General features: G+C 43.5%; 1 protein-coding gene and 1 long non-coding RNA gene across 4 annotated transcripts; one reads left to right on the top strand and one right to left on the bottom strand.

The window, feature by feature from the left end:
• Nucleotides 1-1,667: 1,667 nt before the first annotated feature.
• On the bottom strand, nt 1,668-5,003 carry LOC136508899 (uncharacterized). Its single transcript, XR_010772139.1, has 3 exons — nt 4,688-5,003; nt 2,632-4,591; nt 1,668-2,301 (listed from the first exon to the last, which is right to left on the bottom strand). It is a non-coding gene; the product is annotated as an uncharacterized lncRNA (long non-coding RNA).
• Nucleotides 5,004-11,415: 6,412 nt separating this feature from the next.
• LOC136508886 (putative pentatricopeptide repeat-containing protein At5g43820) lies at nt 11,416-14,687 on the top strand. 3 transcript variants are annotated; one of them, XM_066503668.1, is made up of 4 exons: nt 11,416-11,846; nt 11,931-12,021; nt 13,302-14,309; nt 14,394-14,687. In XM_066503668.1, exons 3-4 carry the CDS (start codon nt 13,390-13,392, stop codon nt 14,458-14,460), a joined length of 987 nt encoding a protein of 328 aa, XP_066359765.1. In that variant the 5' UTR covers nt 11,416-11,846; nt 11,931-12,021; nt 13,302-13,389; the 3' UTR covers nt 14,461-14,687. The 3 variants fall into 3 exon arrangements, with proteins under 3 accessions (XP_066359765.1, XP_066359764.1, XP_066359766.1); XM_066503667.1 differs by lacking the exon at nt 11,931-12,021 and having other exon boundaries at nt 11,417-11,846; XM_066503669.1 differs by lacking the exons at nt 11,416-11,846; nt 11,931-12,021 and adding an exon at nt 11,857-11,930.
• The last annotated feature ends 5,046 nt before the right edge of the window (nt 14,688-19,733 follow it).

Raw genomic sequence — 19,733 nt, 5'->3', positions numbered from 1 at the left:
AGGCAGTTCTGTATGACCGTACCTTCAGTTTTTGGATGATGAAAAAACGATGGCTCACAAAATATATAAAGGCACTCCGGCAGATGTATATCTATTTTGTTGGATCTAGAATTTTTGTCAGTATAGAAGAATGTGTGTTTTTGTTATAATAATATACTAATACCCAATAGTGGACTGCTTGCAAAAAAAAAAAAAATCATGGACGCAGTATATATATATTTTATTTAGGTACTTGGTATAGTTCTCCGTTGGATGGATTTTCTCAGAATGACAGACTCGGTTTTTCTCTAAAAAAATAGATTTTTGTCTATTTTTTTAATCTACGGCAAAGGTGGGTAATTTTCTAGATAACAAAATAGATCCAATGGTCATTGGTGGATACAGACTTTCGATTCGATGGCCGGATGTTTCTGATTAACATGAGAATTTCTAGCATTTATCTTTTTTCCTAGCGTATCTGGTGAGAATTAATGTGGAACATTCGTTGGGGCCTCCAATTAGTAATAGTAAGATAAGATAGTCCACTTGTCTCTCCCACGAAGTTTTTTTTGTTCCTGTGTCTAAGCCGCTTTCACTGCCACTGGATTCATCGTACGAAGCCGCGAGAAAGATAAGGGTCATTTACAGGCTGACTTCTGTGAGCTGTGAGCACTTGATCCGTGGTTGTGGCGCAGGAATTGTACGTATTACTTGTTTCTGTGATCCTGTTTGAACCGCTACGGTATGAGTATGAGAGATGAGAGCTAATTGTTAGTGTTCGTTCGCTTTGCTATATATACGGCTTGGGAGTTTGGGAGATCTCTATCTGTTTCGTGTCCTATGTCATCCTATGTCAGCAAAGCACGACGTGAAGCAGAAACTGTATTTTTTTTTACCTCTATGTTGCTTGAGCGTTTTTCTGCTGAACTGCTATCATCACTTCCCTAAAATTCCAAATGAATGACTGGGCACCTGCATGATGTGTACGTCCTCGATGCCAATGCCCTGTTCGCTTGAACTTATCAGCACTACTTTTCAGCCATGGAATAGTGTTTTTCTCTCACAACAAATCAGCATCAGCATCAGTCTCAAGTTTGACCAAAACATCACAAATTATAAGCCCACAATGACTTTTTCATAGCTGACAATAGCTTTTCCAGTAAATTTTCACAGCTCACGGCTAAACCAAATACACCCTCTATCAACTAGAAGAAAGAAAATGTTCCAGTCTATGGATCAATTTTTCTTATTTATGAGAAAATGTTCTAGTTTCTTTCTTTAAAAGGGAAAAAAAATTAGGTTTACAAGAAAAATGTTCTATCATCACGAGAAACTATTATAGTTTTAGGTGGAATCTTTTTTCTTGCATTAGAAACAAAAAAATGAATAATTAAAGAAAATAAAAGTTGATTTGAAGGGCAGAAAAATAAAAAAAGAAACAGGCCTATTAGGTCACCATTATAAAGGAAACGGGTCCGCATAAACGACACGTTGAACAAAGTTTATTTTCATCATGGGAAGTGACTACGCATCAATCGACTGATTTCTGTTTGTGTTACAGCCGATTTTTTCCAACCAGTCAGAACAGGACACGTGCACATGGAACCAAAAGTGACTACGCAAGATTCGACTGATTACTGTTTGTGTTTCAGCCATTTTTGTTCAACCACTCAAAACAGTACACGTGCACATGGAACCAATCAGTACGAACAACAACAAAAAACTGAAAAATACAAATGATTTTTCTGATCGGCGAAAGACAATTTCTGAAAAAACCGAAGCCAACTAAAATGTGTCATTCAACTGATCAGAAGTTACAAGGTATAAAAGTAGTGAGCTGAACAACCTCTCTGGATTTGCCTCCTGAACAACCCCTGATCACAAAAACACCAACAAGCTAGCTCCCAGGTTTTGATCTCATTCTCCAGGGAAGACCTGTCTTCGGGAGATCCGATCCTGTGCATGCCAGGAGGCGGCACCATGCACTTTGGCTTGTTCTTCAATTCTGCAAGCAGGGGTGTTGTTGCTTGGTCTTTGAATGAAGCTAGCTGAGTGTCCATGTCATTGACACTATTGGCTTGTTCTTCACCAGCATTTACTTACTTTGTTTCTTTCATTCATCCTACCACGCCCAAGGAAGCTGTGGTCAAGATGTGCTGTATTACCACGGATGAAGCCGAGTATTCCAGAGAAACGAAGCAGCAGTTGTGTTGGAATGTCTTCCAAATTCATCGATCAGCTGCCAACAGCTCTTGACAAATTTTCACTTGATCAAGAAGCAGTGCCCCCCATCCTCTGGATCTCCGAATGCAGTTCAGGTGCCTGAGATAATCGGAAGCAAATGTCACTAGAATGATATACACATGCATTATCGCTAACCACCTATAACAGCATGATTGAACATACTGTAAAAAGATTGATGGCTACAAGGTGTCCAAATCTCTTTTTAGCATTGTAAGTTGTAACAAAATATAAAAACTAATACCGACAAGCTGAAACAATACTCCTGATTATTTGAATCTCAAAACCACTATTAATAAGAAAATAAGCTTAATTTAGCCTCTGTAGCATGGACGATGCTCCATAGTTGACCATCATTCAGGATTCAGGACATGGAAAATAATGCAGAAGAGAAAGGAGGAAAGAACCTACATTCATTGACAAGTCTAAAGACTTCCTGTACAGCTCATTTGCAAGTTCCTACAAACAACATGTCTGAGCTTTAGTTTCCAATCAATCCAAATTGCACCTGACATTGCAGCAAGAAACGGAAGTTTTTTGGAATGACAAAAAAGGCAAAATCATAGTTCTTTCATGGATATTCCTCCAGATGCTTGCATGAAAACCTGACGGCATGTGGCTCAAGCCCCATGCGAACAGTTGCAGGTCAGCCATGCTACACGTGAAGCACAGGATTACACTAACTGATCAACTGATACTTGAAGGAATAAACATGATTAGATAAGCTGAAATTGCTTCTCTAGATAATGAAAAGGACATGCACATACCACAAGATTTGTGTGCTGCTAACCTCAGAACGAAAACAGAAGTGAGCTGCAGCCCCTTCTCCTTCTAGAAAATGAATAGAACATGCAGCTGGGCAGTGTCTAACTAATCTAACTAACTATCTGCTTTACTGGACAAACTGAACTAACTAAACAAACTGAAAACTGAAACAAAATTCAAACTGAAAACTGCACTGACAAACTGAACTAACTAAACAAAATTCAAAAAAAAATGAAAACTCTGAATATAAACTAAACTATCTGCTAAAATCCTGAAAAGTGAAAACTGAAACAATTTTCAGAACAAAAATCCACGCACTGAAGATGAACCATAGCTGCAAACGAAAGCCTAAGCCAACTTGTAAATTGAACTGTACCCGATGAAACAGATCATAGTCCGGTGTAATGAACTGCACTTTACTGGAACCAAGTGAAGCAAACTTCTGCACCATCACCACTACAACAGAAAAAGCATGTTGCACGCCTTGCGTGGCTTACATTAGATGAAACTAGCCTAAACTTGCACACCTGAGTATTACTAGGTACATTCGAGGTACACACTAACCATACTTCCCAAACAACAGAAACAGCCACTAGCCATACACATAATGAAACCTGTGTCAAGTATATAACTCAATCTCACACCACAAACTTAAATCATAGATTATTGTAGCTTGGTTAATAGTTCACCAATACAGCCGGCATATGCAGATATAGTCACTAGGTTTCATCAGCTACACGCAAATACATATATGTAGATGGATACATATATAGCAAGCAAAACAATCCCATGAGCATAGCCATCAAAATCGCACAAAACAAGACAGATGCAGATGGCGCGCCTCTTATTACAAGCATCTGGTCTGGTCCCTCTCAAACAGGCTGGACTGAGGTGATAGATTGCTGACAGCCAGACACACACACACACACGCAGACACACGGGAACTAGCTAATTAAATCTAAGCAAACTGATTCACTCAAAGATATCAGCCATAGCGCCAGACATCCCAGTTACAGAAGAAATCTGAATTTTCAAGAGCTCTAAAAATTATTTAATGCATGCAACATGCAAAACTGAATATATAAAATTAACTATGTGTCAGTTTAAGGAGTTAATTAAACATTAACTGAATATAAAATTAACAATGTCAAACTGCTGCTGAACAAATATACTGAAACTTACTACCTGAATACTTGAACCACGATGGGTTCAGTTACTTTACTTGAAACTATAATACTAAAAATAGACCTTTGAAAAAGCAAAATACTAAAGACAACAGATCAGCAAATCCAAACCACCCTTGATACTAACAACACTACAGATCCAAATTAACATATGGCACAATACACAAATTAGGGATCTGAGCATCAGATATTTTTGCATTATTATGGGGGACAGAGAAGGCATGAGATAGTGTCGAAATACCTTTAGAATCTGGTGAATCAACACCAAATATATGCAGAATCAAGTGACCGATTGATAGATGACTGAAAAATTGAAGAAAACGGTGTCTGCATATGGGGGTAATGGGAAGAGTACCTGCGCCACGACAACAGTAGCACGAACGAGCTCTCCCATCGGACGGGTTGGGGGAGGAGAACGAGCTCTACCACCGGATGGTTTGGGGGAGGCGATGAATCAACATCGACCAATACACAAACATAGAAAATGAAAACATCAGATTAGGGTAAGGGAAGAGTACCTTCGCCGCGACAACAGCAACGAACGAGCTCTCCAACCGGACAGTTTGGGGAAGGCGATGAATCAACAGCGAGCACGGCACAGGGGTTTGGGTCCGGCTGGACGGCGGGCGTGGGGTTCAGGCGAGCGAGCGGCGCAGAGCCGGAGCAGGGAGAGGCGCTACAACATACTAGGGCTCCAGCGGCTACCGGCAAGCAGCGCCTCCCCCGCTTCTGGAAGAAGAACAGGGGAAGGAGTAGGCTGGATATTCCGAGAGGAAGAAATGACGGCAAAACAGTCACGATGGCATAGGCGCGGAGTTCGAAAAAATAATTAGGCCCACGGTGAGAAGCCGGCCCACAACGACAAAGCGTAGCACACAAAAAGAACCGACGGATGACGAATAAAATAATCAGTCGACTGATGATTAGAAATTCCGTTTCAAATCCCTGCTGCGGCTTATGCTCTCCGCCGGCAGCAGGGCCCCGGCGTTCTGCTGCCGCCGCCAGCGCTCTCTCGGTTTCTCGGCACCACTTGCAGTCAGGTTAATTCTCCGCCACAAGGATTCAATTCAATAGGTTTTCAGTGTATGTATAATTATCCATTAGCACCTCTGCTCTATTGCATTGTCTATCTCTTGTACTCCAGTTGATGATTGATAATATAATTTGGCCGCCTTCCGCCATACATACTGAAATTGAAGTTTTTCCCCAAATCCTCTGCCTCCAAGATAGTATTTTTTTTTCTCTCGCTCTCTGTACCCCACGGAAACTCATGTTTGGATAGATCGATCCTCCTCCAAACTATTGACTTTTGTTTGTTGAGCTGCTGATTTGAACTTTAGTTTTCTGGTTGAGCTTGGCTGGAGATTGGTCGAGTGAGATGGCAATGCTGGCTACAGAATTACTGTCTAAGTAATTCTCTCTTCTGAATTTGGTGTTGTTCTTTGTGCCATACTTCGGCGATGCCTATCTTTTGGCAGAGCACATACAGTCGTCAGAGAGATCGAGGAGATAGAATTTACCACTGCTTACAGCATGTACATGCCTAGTGTGTAAAAAAGCTTGGACATGCTTGTGTCCGTCTCAGGGTAGTCGTCCATATTTATTTGATGATTGATGATGAAGACACCAGGGCAAGCAACTTCAGCTCTGGTTGCATTTTCTGCATTTGTGTGCCATGCTTTTCTAGTTGTGTCAGCGCATTATCTTCATCTTCATGCAGAAATAGCTCAACCAATTTGTTTTGTTTTTGGAAATTGTAATTTGTCTTCAACCTGTTATAATATCCGGCCATGTACACAAGTCGTGGTGCTTCATTTATCTCTGGGGTCTCAAGAATAACTCAATTCTTACTGGAACCTTAGAAACATTAGAGCAGTAGAGCACGCGCTCGTGCTCCTTGTCGGCTTGCCCTTACTGTCATTGCTAAATTTTAAGGGAAAGCATGGCATCAAGGTGGCTTTTGGTTCATATATAACAGATATTAACTAGTACGAAATAACAGCAGTAGTTATGATAGCTTTTATTTTATTGATGCTGCCCGCCAAGCTTATTTGTCTTACCTAATTCATCATATCACTACACCAGATTTTCACAATAGGAACAAGGACATTTTTACTGTAGGGGCGGCTAGGATTGGGGGCGCCCCTACAGTGAGCGTCCTCGGGCCCCAGCAGCGCAGCCGCCCCTACAGATGGCACTGTAGGGGCGGTTGGTAACCTGAGCCACCCCTACAGTTGGGGCTGATCTGTAGGGGCGGCTCAATCACCAGCCGCCCCTGCAGGCTGATCTGTAGGGGCGGCTCAATCACCAGCCGCCCTTGCAGTGTTCTAGATGATCCTTACATGATCATAGTGAACAGTGTGATTTCTTTTTTTAATCTGTGGGTCAACTTTGTAACTAGTTTTTCTTCCTCATACTAACTCCAAATCTGATGATTTTTTTCCTAAAATTTTGGGTCTCAAATTTTGGTTCGAACTTATCATTTTTTAAAATTTCAAATTTGAAAGGTTCAAATTTTGTCAAATGATAAGATGACCAAAATAAAAGTTGTAGATCTTCATGACCTCTACAACTTTGATGTTTATCAAATTTTCATTTGAGATCATTTGGTGTCTCAAAATTATTTTAGTAGTTTTGATTTTAATTTGGTCATCCTCCTCGTCCTGCTCCGCTTCTCCTCCTTGTCCTCCTCCTCGTCCTGCTCCGCTTCGCCACCGGCGCGGGTGCGAGCGCTGAACCGCCTCTCATGCCAGCCTCACATGCCAGCGAAAATGGTAAAATATTAGTTTGGTTACTGTTTTCTCGGGCAATTTTATAATTGGCACGATAAAGTTGGTAAACGGAGAGGCAGCCACCGTAAGAGTGGCAAATAGTTAGATCTCCCCCAGTGCCTGCGCGCACAAGTGCACGCCGCAAAACCGCCCCTTGTTGTTGATGGCTTTTTCAGTTGAAATCGTTTTCTATTAAAAATTCTATTCGAAGTTCTCAAACTTTGAATTCAAATTTTAAATTGTTCAAACAGAGTCGGATGGAGAATTGATCAAAATAAAAATTTTACACCTCGATGAGTTCTACAACTTTGTTTTTTACGAATTTTTCATTTGAATTCATTTAATAACCGAAAATTAAGATTGAAAGTTCTCAAAAATTCAAAATAAAAACACCAGATATATTAATAGGCCTAAACCCTAAAATCGGCCCATTACTGTACTTGGCCCATAATTTGCTGGCCATTGATTCATGATCGAACTGCTACCATGCGCCAAGGAAGTATAAAATAGGGTCACCTCGAACCCTAACCCTCATCCTCTCTCATTTCTTTAGGAGCTCATGGCCGCCGCCCCTTTTCTTCTCTCCCGCTCTTCTCCGGCTGCAGCGCACGGCCGGGGCACTCCTCCAGAAGCAGCGCGCCCCCACGCTCAGATCCTTCAGGAGCTCATGGCCCAGGCCTCCTTACAGGCGGTGGCGCTCGTGCAAGCACGGCCTCACACCCCTCCTCAAGCATGACCTCGCGCCCCTCCTCGAGCACGACCTCCGAGGGAGAGAGGCGGGCACAAGATGGATACGAGGCTTCCTGGTGGTGGTGCCTGAGCAGCAGCCTGGCGTGGTGCGGGATCCTGTCCGTGGAGGTTGGGCAACACCAGATCCAGTGCATGGGCATCAGGCTCCTTTTTATCCCATCCGGTGAGCAGCTTTATCACTAATTTTTTCTGAATCTGACATTTTCCAGCAGCTTGTGTTCAACATCTCAGTCTTTTCTGAATCGACATTTTTCTCATCTCAGTCTTCAGCAACAAGTGCGGGTGGTGCTAGATGCAGCACCAGTGCGGGCGGCGACAGCGGCGCTGGATGCGGCCACCATGGGCGGTGCGCTACGGGCGAGGCTCGAGCAGCGAGCGGCCGCCATCGCCGTGTGCGAGGACGCCGAGGAGCATGAAAGCTCTAGTTTGGTTTTGGTGAATTGATGAAACCCTAAGTGCTAACCTAGTTCATCAAGTGATCATGAGATAGGTAGCACACTTCAAGTAGAGAAGCAAATGAAGATCATAACATGACAATGGTGATAGCATGGAGATGATCAAGGGCTTAAACTTGAAGAGAAGAAAGAGAAAAACAAAAAGCTCAAGGCAAAGGTATAAACCATATGAGCTATTTTGTTTTGGTGATCAAGACACTTAGAGAGTGTGATCACATTTAGGTTTGATAGCCGTACTATTAAAGGGGGTGAAACTCGTATCGGAATGCGGTTATCAAAGTGCCACTAGATGCTCTAACTTATTGCATATGCATTTAGGATCTAGTGGTGTGCTAACACCCTTGATAATATTTGTGAAAATATGCTAACACATGTGCACAAGGTGGTTGTAGGGTTGAGATGGGTTTGGGTCCCTCTCGGGATTCGGCGCTTTCGGGAAAATGAAATGTCTATTTTCTATTGCGCCGGATGCAAAATTCTTGGTGATTGGCACATTTGGGCAAGGGTGAAGAAGTTAGAGTTGAAATGGAGTTGGTCGAAATGATGCTGGCGTTGGTCTACTGACCGGACGATGGGTCACTCAGCGACCGGACGCTGAAAGGCTGCGTCCGGTCGAGCTGTCAGACGGCACAGTAGGTAGGGTTGAGCACCGGACGCTGGTCTACGTCCGGTCACGGTGGACCGGACGTGTCCGGTCGAAAAAACATGCCTCGAGGAGCTTACTGGAAACGACCGGACGCTGGGGCTTGAGCGTCCGGTCAGTTTTGACCGGAGCGTCCGGTCAGCTTCGTAGCCGTTGGAATCTGACGAACAGCGTTTGAAGCTGGTGACGCGTGGCGTCCATCGGGCGACCGGACGCTGAGGGCCAGCGTCCGGTCAGTATGACCGGAGCGTCCGGTCAGAGCGCGTTTTGCCCAGTGAAGGGGTATAACGGCTCTATTTGATTGGGGCTCTATTTATAGCCCCATGGCCGGCTGTGGCTCACATCTTTGGCCATTTTCATTGACATAGCAACCTTGTGAGCTAAGCCAAAGCCCTCCCACTCATCTACATCATTGATTCATCATCATAGTGAGATTGGGAGTGATCCAAGTGCATTGCTTGAGTGATTGCATCTAGAGGCACTTAGTGATCGTGTTTCGTTGCGGATTTCGCTTGTTACTCTTGGTGGTTGCCGCCACCTAGACGGCTTGGAGCAGCGAGGATCGTCGAGCGGAGGTGGTGATTGTCTCCGGCTCCGATCGTGGTGATTGTGAGGGGTTCTTGACCTTTCCCCGGCGAAGCGTCAAAAGGTACTCTAGTGGATTGCTCGTGGCTTGTGTGATCCTCATCTTGTGTTGGTTGTGCGGCACCCTATTGAGGGTTTGGAGTGTGAAGCCAATTAGCGCGTGAACCTCCAAGTGAGTGAATCGCCACAACGAGGACTAGCTTGCCGGCAAGCAAATGAACCTCGGTAAAAAATCATTGTCTTCATCATTAATTCCGAGGTGATTGGTCTTCATTGTTATTCATCTTTGTGATTGATTGGTTCTTCATCTACACGGCGGTATAACTATCCTAACCACTCTCTTTACTTTACCGCAAACTAGTTGACAAGCTCTTTAGTGTAGCTAGTTGTGAGAGCTTGCTTACTTGGTTGGTGTGGCTCTTTAGTTAGTCTTTGAGAGCACACTAACATAGGATAGTGTCTTTGCTATTGTGTGAATAGACACTATCTAAACTAGAATTGTGGTAGGTGGCTTGCATTTTAAGTAGGCTAGTGCAACACTCGCTTCGCCTCATAATTGTCTAACCATTTGGTTAAGTGTTGTTGTAGAAATTTTTATTAGGCTATTCACCCCCCCTCTAGCCATTAGGACCTTTCAGAGCAGCAAGTGAACCTCGGCGCACCTGTCGTCCCAGGTAGGGATCCAGCACGGGTGGCCAACATCTAGTGTGAAGCCGTGCAGATCCTCCGCCTCGAGAAGACTTGAGCCTGGTGCTTGTGTGCCGAGCGTCCTCTTGCCGAGGCCGCGCATACTCGAGCTACGCCAGCACCAGATGCGGTCACGGCGTGACGCCTCCTCCAGTTCTTCGACTTCTCCAGGCGGTTCTCCCGCTCAGATTGTGCTAGTAGCATCAAGGTGCTGCTCCCACTCTCCAGTACTTGGTCCCGCACTTCCTCCATGACTAGATCTGAATCGATATGCATGCTTTCTTGGGTATTTTTGGTGTGATTCTCCATGTTCAGTTCTGTGCTCAAATTTGAATATTTATGGCGGTCAGATTCGAATTTGAATTATATATATATATATATGTGGTCAGATTTGAATTTGATTTTTTTTGCTGGAAAATCCACTGTAGGGGCGGTTCTTGATTGAACTGCCTTTACAAATACACACAGCAGGGGCGGCTGGTGATACAGCCGCCCTTACAGAAGTCCACTACAGGGGCGGCTGAAAACACCAGCCACCCCTACAGAGGGCACTGTAGGGGCGGCTGAAAACACCAGCCGCCCCTACAGAGGGCACTGCAGGGACGGTCAGGAAACCGCCCCTACAGAGGCACCCTCTGTAGGAACACCCTGGGAAAGACGGCTGGCGCAGCCGTCCCTACAGAGGCTCTAGAGCCGCCCCTAAAACTGTGTAGGCTAAACTGCTGAGCAACATAAAGAGAATTCAACAGGAAGCTGCTGTATATGTGCTTGAACTGGAATATCTGTTGGTAGAGCTGGAAAACATTACAAAGGTTGCCAAGTGACTATTCTTTACCTGATTCCATTCACTCGTCACATAATTTCAGACGTATGCATGCATTTTATTTCTTACCTCGATCTTTTCTGTTTTACTACTTTTGGAAGGCAGCGCACGGTGGAGTTGGAACAGGTTCGACGCCAGAAGAAGAAGGCTCAAAAGATCTATGGCTTCACTTTGGCTGCGCTATCTTGCATGACAGTGCATTTGTATAATATGCCTACACCAATGGTTGAACAAGGCAACACTTCCCCTTGAGTTATATTTGTATAATACGTATTTCCCAAGCCAGTACCCCAAGCCAGTACTCTGTCTTAATTTGGATCAGTGTATGTACCATGCATGCATGCACAGGATCAAAGTATGTATATATACTAGTTGTTGGGTTGGGTGGCCGTGTACGTATATTGTCAGTGTCATTGGCAAGGGTGGCTGCCTTTAATTTGTGTGGGGGCAAGGCAATCTATTTTACATGCATATGCATGGCAGGAGCAACTTTGGATGGCTTGGCATGTTTTTTTTTTTTTGACACCAGCTTGGCATGTTTATATATATCCTAGCTAGATATGACAATGCTGAAATACAATAAGAAAAGAATGAATAACAATGCTGGGCCTTCCTGGCCCAAAACGGCCCAAGGAGCGACCGGGCTCCGCTCCCCAGGAAACGAAACCAACTTCCTCCTCCGGCCCGGCCCACTCAAAGCAAGCAAGGCATCCCCTCCGCCGCCGGTATCCTCTCTCTGAGGATGAGGAGCCGGAGCCAGCCCATCCGCCGCCGGTGAGGAGCGGAGCAGCGAGACGTGACCTCTGTGGTGGAGCCGTCCCCTACACCTGCAGTGAAGAAAACGAAGGGGGAGGAACAGCAAGAGCATAAGGCTAGCTGTTACGACTTACGAGGGTCCCCATTCCGGTGTCCCTGGCCATCCGCTCCGGCAGCACCTCCGGTGCCCCAGCCCGTTCCCACTCGGTAAACCCACCTTCCTTCCTCGAGTTCCCTCTTCTTCGACCTGATGATGTCTCCCCCATCCATCTCGGGACTGATTTCTTGCAGGTGCTATAGTCCCTTGTTGCCTCCCCACCTCGTCTCCCTCACATTTACTCTTCTGCAGTTCTGCTGAACTGGGCGCTGGAATCCCTTTACTGTATGAATTGGTGCATTACACTAGTATGTTCTTTTATTAGCTGCATGAATGAACTCTGCGTAAATTGTTGTGATTAAGGTTACATGGTTTGGTTTGTCAACCTCTAATGAGTATTGCGGCTACTGATATATCACTACAGTAGGGTCTAGGTCTTGTAAAAGCATGTGTCCTATTCATTCATCTACTGTTAGTAGGGCCTGTATGTGTATTCTGCAGTTGGTGTTTTCCTTCTGTCTTCCTCCAATCAGGAATCTGCCAATTTGATTGGTGTTCAGTCTTGCAATAGTTCAAGGGAAGATTCTAGGCAGTGTTTCAGCTTGTGCTTGTATGTCTCTTTCAGTTCATCTGATATCTACAATGATCAAATAAGTGGTGAAAAATTGAAAAAAATTAATCTGTACTCTGGACTTATGTGGTTAAACCTGAAATTCCTACTCGTTCTTTGAGTACTGTCAGACTAGAACAGATGCTAGAATGGAAGGAGCTCACTTCACAAAATTGCATCATGTGTTTCTGTGAGACTCACTTTTTTCATTGTTTATTGATTTGTGAAACTCTACTTGTGACTACCTGGCAAAGATCCAAAGGCCAGACTCACGATTCGTGCTTAACTAGCTCAGTTTCTTTATAGAATTTTTCCATGTTAGTTTTTTTTTAACTGAGTTTATAGTGCAGTTTCTATGATTCCTTACTTAAAAGGACATTTTTTCCTCATGAGTTGGTACTTGGTAGTATGAAAGCATCTATCTACTAGTTAGAACTTTCAAAATATTCGATTTTGTTTCAATACAAAAGTAACATATTTTTGTTTTCTGGAACGAATGAGAAACATATTTGCTAACTGCTATGTAGCATCTCTAATTTTTGTCCATAGTGAGGGTGTGGGGAGCAGGGGAATTGGGTGGTGTGATTTCTGGAGATTTGCCGTTGGTTAGATCATAATGAATTCTCCTCATCAGCCAATATCCCACCTGTTAGCATGAGAAAGCTGAACCGAACATCAAGTTAGCATGGTTAAATTTTGGGCTTGTTTTTTTTAGCACAATCGTAGGAGCTGTGCCTTTCAATTAAGAAGAAATAGAATTGACCCAGTTTATAAGGGAAACCAGGCCTAAAAATCTCACATCGCACAATTTATAAAAAGAAAACCGGCGAAAAGCTTAAACGTGACAACCCAGTTTTGTGCTTGTTTGACTCACAGTTCATGGGCTCTGAACCTTTCCTGCAAGCTCTAAACCTTTATGTTTGACTAATTCCAAATATCTGCTACTGCATAACAGGTGGGATGGCCTCAAGGATGGGCATGGGTACTGGCACCTACGGTGGTGTATGGCACACAGTTCAAACTCTGCCTAGTTGCAGTCAGGCATGTCAGTAAGGCTGTTGAGGTGCTCAGTACCGACCAATTTGGATTTGGAATTGGGAAAGCTTTTTACAGAAAGGAGGCACTTACTGTACGTCCTCATCAGGTGCCTTTTCTGGAGGTCACGTGTAGGTATAGCTAGCTCGCTCTTGCATGCTGCTCAAAAGGAGCTGCTTGGTCTTGATAAACATGTGTACAATGATGCCATGGGTGGCTGGGCGAGGTTTGGGAGTGGTGATAAATTGCAGGAGGTTTGGACAAAGATGGAAGAGGATGGGCTGGTTCCAGATGAGGTTTCGCACTGCCATCTAATTGAGGGACTGGGTAGAGCAGGGCGGATTGAGGATGCACTCAGGGTGTCTGAGGATATGGTACATGAGAGACATGGTCCAACTACAATGGCCTACGATGCACTTATTTTAAATTTTCTTTCGGTTGGGGATTTGGACAGGTGTATCAAGTATTACAAGGACATGTTGGAAAAGAATTGCACCCCAAATATCGACACATACTCCAAGATGATTAAAGCCTTTCTGAAAGGTCGCAGGGTAGCTGATGTGCTCCACATGTTTGATGACATGTTGGCTCGAGGAGTTCTGCCAAATACTGGGGGGGATAACATCATTTATCAATCCCTTGTGCACATTTGGACCACCTCACTCAAAGCGAGGCATCCCCTCCGCCGCCGGTATCCTCTCTCTGAGGATGCGGAGCCGGAGCCAGCCCCTCCGCCGCTGATGAGGAGCGGAGCAGCGAGACGAGACCTCCGTGGTGGAGCCGTCCCCTACACCTGCAGTGAAGAAAACGAAGGGGAGGAACAGCAAGAGCATAAGGCTAGCTGTTACGACTTACGAGGGTCCCCATTCCGGTGTCCCTGGCCATCCGCTCCGGCAGCACCTCCGGTGTCCCCGCCCTTTCCCACTCGGTAAACCCACCTTCCTTCCTCGATTTCCCTCTTCTTCCATCTGTTGATGTCTCCCCCATCCATCTTGGGACTGATTTCTTGCAGGTGTGGTGCTAGTCCCTTGTTGCCTCCCCACCTCGTCTCCCTCACATTTACACTTCTGCTGAACTGAGAGCTGGAATCCCTTTACTGAATGAACTGGTGCATTACACTAGTATGTTCTTTCATTAGCTGCATAAATGAACTCTGCATAAATTGTTGTGATTAAGGTTACATGGTTTGGCTTGTCAATCTCTAATGAGTATTGCGGCTACTGATATAACACTACAGTAGGGTCTAGGTCTTGTAAAAACATGTGCCCTATTCATTCATCTACTGTTAGTATGGTCCGTTTGAGAATTCTGTAGTTGGTGTTTTGCTTGTCTTCCTGCAGTCAGGAATCTGCCAATTTGATTGGTGTTCAGTCTTGCAATAGCTGAAGGGAAGATTCTAGGCAGTGTTTCAGCTTATGCTTGTATATCTCTTTCAGTTCATCTGATATCTACTATGATCAAATAAGTGGTGAAGATCTGAAAAATTTTAGTCTCTGTACTCTGGACTTGATGTGACTGAACCTGAAACTCCTACTCGTTCTTTCAGTACTGTCAGACTAGAACATATGCCAGAATGGAAGGAGCTCACTTCACAAAATTGCATCATGTGTTTCTGTGAGACAATATTATCATACTGTTAGACTCACTTTTTTCATTGTTTGTTAGTTTGTGAAACTCTACTTGTGGCTACCTGGCAAAGATCCAAAGGCAAGACTCACGATTCGTGCCTAACTAGCTCAGTTTCTTTATAGAAAATTTCCATGTTAGCTTCTTTTTACTGAGTTTATAGTGTAGTTTCTATGATTCCTTACTTAAAAGGACATTCTTTTAGTCTTTCCTCATGAGTTGGTACTTGGTAGGATGAAAGCATCTATCTAGTTAAAAAGAGTGCACCTCTAATTTTTGATTTTCAATACAAAAGTAACATATATATTTGATTACTGGCAAATATTTGATTTTGTTTTCAATACAAAAGTAACATTTTTTTTTCTGGAACGAATGAGAAACATATGAGCTAACTGCTATGTAGCACCTCTAATTTTTGTCCATAGTGAGGGCATGGGGAGCAGGGGAATTGGGTGGTGTGATTTCTGGAGATTTGATCTAACCGTCTTCAAGCAAGTGCACCTTTTAGTTTGCAGTCGTGAGATGTTTGTAATTAAAACTGATGTTGAACTGCTCAATGCTTCTTGCTCTTTCGACTTTCAGCTTAGGTATAACAAAACCACATTTTTCTGTAAATAACTTACCTGTTATCAAGCTCCCAAAGCAAAGTTCTCCAACCATTTCTCATCAGATGCTGCTTTGTTAAAATTAGAGTTCAGTTTTTTAGCTTATGGGCATTCTATTTCTATCAGCAAGAAATGTCATTAATATTGCATCTAACAGAAACTTATTGTTGTTCATGTGGGAAACTAAGAATCATAGTTGCAGTCGGTTAGATCAAAATGAATTCTCCTCATCAGCCACTATCCCACCTGTTAGCATGAGAAAGTTGAACCAAACATCAAGTTTGTGCTTTTGACATTTTTATTCAAGGAATTGGGCTAATCATGGTTAAGTTTTGTGCTTGTTTGACTCACAGTTCATGGGCTCTGAACCTTTCTGCAAGCTCTAAACCTTTATGTTTGACTAATTCCAAACATCAAGTTGTATATCTCGAAAAGTTATACAACTTTGCAGTTGACAACTTTTTATTTTAAATCATCTATCTAATGAAAATTACGTTTGTTTACTCAAATTCAAAATTCAAATTTTTTAAACAACCTTGGATGGAGAAATGCCCAATACAAAAGTTGTAGATATTCAAAAGTTATGCAACTTCGTAGTTGACAACTTTTTCATTTGAAATCATCTATCCAAGAAAAATTATGATTGAATTTTCTCACATTTGAAATTCAAATTCTTCGAATGACCTCGGATGGAGAAATGACCAAAACCAAAGTTGTAGATCTCAAAAAGTTATAAAACTTTGTAGTTGATAACTTTTTTATTTAAATTCATTTAGGATTCTAAATATTCATCTCAAACCAGAGTGGCATAAAATGGGGAGAACAAATATTCCATATGGACACAAACGTCTTACATATGGAGTGGTTAGGGGACGAACACACGATGCACAAGGTTGGGGATTCGAGCGCCGGTGGCCACAAAGCTCTCGTTTTTCGCGCGAAAAATTGCGTGACGTGTGGCTATCCAGTGGGGTCCCTCCTAGTATTAAAAAAATGCCTATTTTTCGATTCGTTTTTTAGGTTTTCTGAAAACCAAATCACTGCCGCTTCTAAAACCAGTACTGATGAGCCCCCTCATCACTGCCAATATTATTGTGTCGGTTCAAAAAACCGACACTAATGGGCTTTTTGAACCGGCAGTGATTGGAAATCTGTAGTAGTTATGTAGGTTTGGGCGGCTGAGTTATAATAGATTTAGGTTTTATTATTTTTAGAATATTTTTTGTTAATTTTTTTTTCATAAAAGCCCAGTAGTGTTTAAGACAAAAAAAAAGTTATTCCAAACCTCCAAAAATTCAGGGAAAAAATCTTGGACACATTTTGGAACATCACAAACCCAAGTAAAGTATTTAGAGCTCATGAAAAAGAATTTTGGAGCATCAAAAAAATTAGATTTTTCTATAGGAAAAATAGTAATAGGTTCTAGAAAAACGTACAAAATTCCTGTGGAACATTAGTTGATGACTAAATGCATCTAAAACATTTTGGCACTCATAAAGCAGAAGATGCACCTAGCATGAATGCAACAAACTTACCTTAGGATATATAGTTAATTTTGGAAAGTTCTTGAAAGCCATTCTTTTTTAGATAAAGGTGAATTAATTTGACTTCATCTCCTTTAACCAAGACAATGAGACCAATTTTACATATGTTGAGCAACACATTTAATCAAACCCACTCAAATATCACTAGCCATGATGTCCAACGAATGACTGGACCACCTGTCAATAACAATGTCTTATTTGATCTACCCGTTTGTTTGTGCCAATCATGAAAGATATCCATCACATTCAAAGGGTATTTGAGACCCAAAACAAGATGTATCCTTCGCCACAAGAACTGAGCATACAGACACTCAAATAAGAGGTGTTGAATAGTTTCATCCCTACTACAAGACACACAAGATTTGTTCCTATTCTAGTTCCTCTTTAATTAATAAATTATGTATAGTTAAAATCACCCCCTCTTGACGAACCATAGAAAATTTGTAATTTTCAGTGGTATACTTAAACGTCAAATATCATGTGAGACTTTAATGCATGTATTCACAAGGAGTTTATAAATGAAATTTATTGTGAACTCGACACTATTTTTAAGGAGCCAAAGGAACCTATCTCATCCAACTTTGTAAGCTAATGTTCATGACTCTTGCTACTAAGTGAGCGCTTGGTATAGCTTCTGAAACAGCTCTAGGAGCTCCATATCAGCCAACCGCTCTCCCACACAACTGCTTCATGTGCGGAGTCCTAGGAATACCGCTCACTGGAGCTGTTTTTGAAAGAGTGATTGGAATGAGTTGTTGTATTCCATATTGTGTATGGGTACATACATAGGCAGTCGGGGTAGCATGCAAGCCAACTACACAAGCGCACAAGTACAGGGCGACCATTGCTATGTTTACATCATGCTAATACTCCCCCGCAGTCTTATCGGGAGCACGGTGAACGTTAAGATTGGATCGAAACTCTTGAAATACAGATGTTGGGAGACCCTTGGTGAAGATATCGGCGTACTAGGATGTCGTGGGGATATGGAGAACTCGAACATGACTGAGGGCGACACGTTCCCGAACAAAGTGGAGATCAATCTCAACGTGCGTCGTGCGCTGATGCTGGACCGGATTGGTGGAGAGGTAGACAGCACTTACGTTGTGGCAATAAACCAGGGTGGCACGACGAAGATGGTGGCGAAGCTCGGCAAGTAATTGATGAAGTCATGTAGCTTCAGCGACACCATTAGCCACGGCTCGATACTCGGCCTTTGTGCTAGACCGGGAGACTATGTGCTGATGCTTGGAAGACCAGGACACCAGATTGTCATCAAGGAACACCGCATAGCCAGAGGTCGAACGACGAGTGTCGAGGGAGCCGGCCCAGTCCGCATCAGTGTAAACAACAAGCTCTGTAGGCGGAGAGCGATGCAGAGTCAAGCCAAGGAAAAGAGTACCCTGTAAGTACCATAGTATCTGCTTGAGAGTAGCAAGGTGCGGCTCGCGTGGATCATGCATGTAGAGACATATCTGCTGGACGGCATAGGCAATATCCGGACGAGTGAAAGTCAGATACTATAGTGCACCAGCCAAACTGCGATACTGAGTAGAGTCAGCAACTAGAGGACCGTCGGCGGACAACTTGGAGTGCAGGTCGATGGGAGTGCTACAAGGCTTGCAAGCACTCATCCCGACGCGTTCCAAGATGTCCAGAGTATACTGCCGTTGAGAGAGCAAAAGGCCATCATCGCAGCGGGCGACGGAGACACCAATGAAGTGATGGAGTTGTCCCATGTCGGTCATAGCAAACTCACGCTGAAGGGCTGCAATAATATGTTGAAGAAACCCAGCTGAGGAGGTGGTTAGAACAATATCATCAACATAGAACAACAGATATGCAGTGTCTGATCCCCGATGATTAGCGTAGGTGCTTTTACGAAGTGCTTAGGTTAGTTAGACTACGCTCATATGCGCTTGCTCTAGGCTTAGGTCTAGTTGCTAGTGAGGTTTGCATACCTCTTGACCAAAGGTGCTTACGCGCACCGTGCTTGTACTCAGCGGGGCTTGTAAGTCTTGCGAGACCATACCAACCGTGTTTGTGGTGTGGCCGCCATCATGTATGGAGGGAACAAGGCCCGCGGCGTTTCGGCTGAAAGCTTGATAGTGAAGACGGCGGGGAGCGGTCCGAGAGAGGTACATTAAAGACCCACCTGCGCGTGGGGAATGCCCGGGGCTATCCATGGAGTTACTCGACTGGGAGCTTGGCCCTTGTGAGGGATTCCTTGCGAGGGGCTCCAATGAGGATTAGGGAGAAGCTTGCGTGCTTCTCGATACCTCAGTAAAAATACAGGAGTCATTAACGGGAGTTTGCATCTCTACCTCATCTTTAGCTTCTGCATTTTTATTGTAATCTTGGTTATGTGCTTTACCATTCCTAGCTTCGTTAATAGGCTAGTTGATAAGGTTGGAACCTAGGTTGCATAACTCTTTTGCAGTAGAGATAGCAACACACCTAGCAAAACCATAGTTGTACATTTAGATAGATTACTTTCTTGCATAGGTTTTGACTAGGTGGAATTAGAGGCCATAATTAGAAGTAGAATTTTAAGTTGCCTAATTCACCACCTTCTTA

The sequence above is a fragment of the Miscanthus floridulus genome, chromosome 15 (assembly GCF_019320115.1).
Source record: "Miscanthus floridulus cultivar M001 chromosome 15, ASM1932011v1, whole genome shotgun sequence".
Lineage (NCBI taxonomy): Eukaryota > Viridiplantae > Streptophyta > Magnoliopsida > Poales > Poaceae > Miscanthus > Miscanthus floridulus.
Note: the sequence above shows the minus strand (reverse complement) of the source record. Positions and strands in the feature narration are given on the sequence as shown.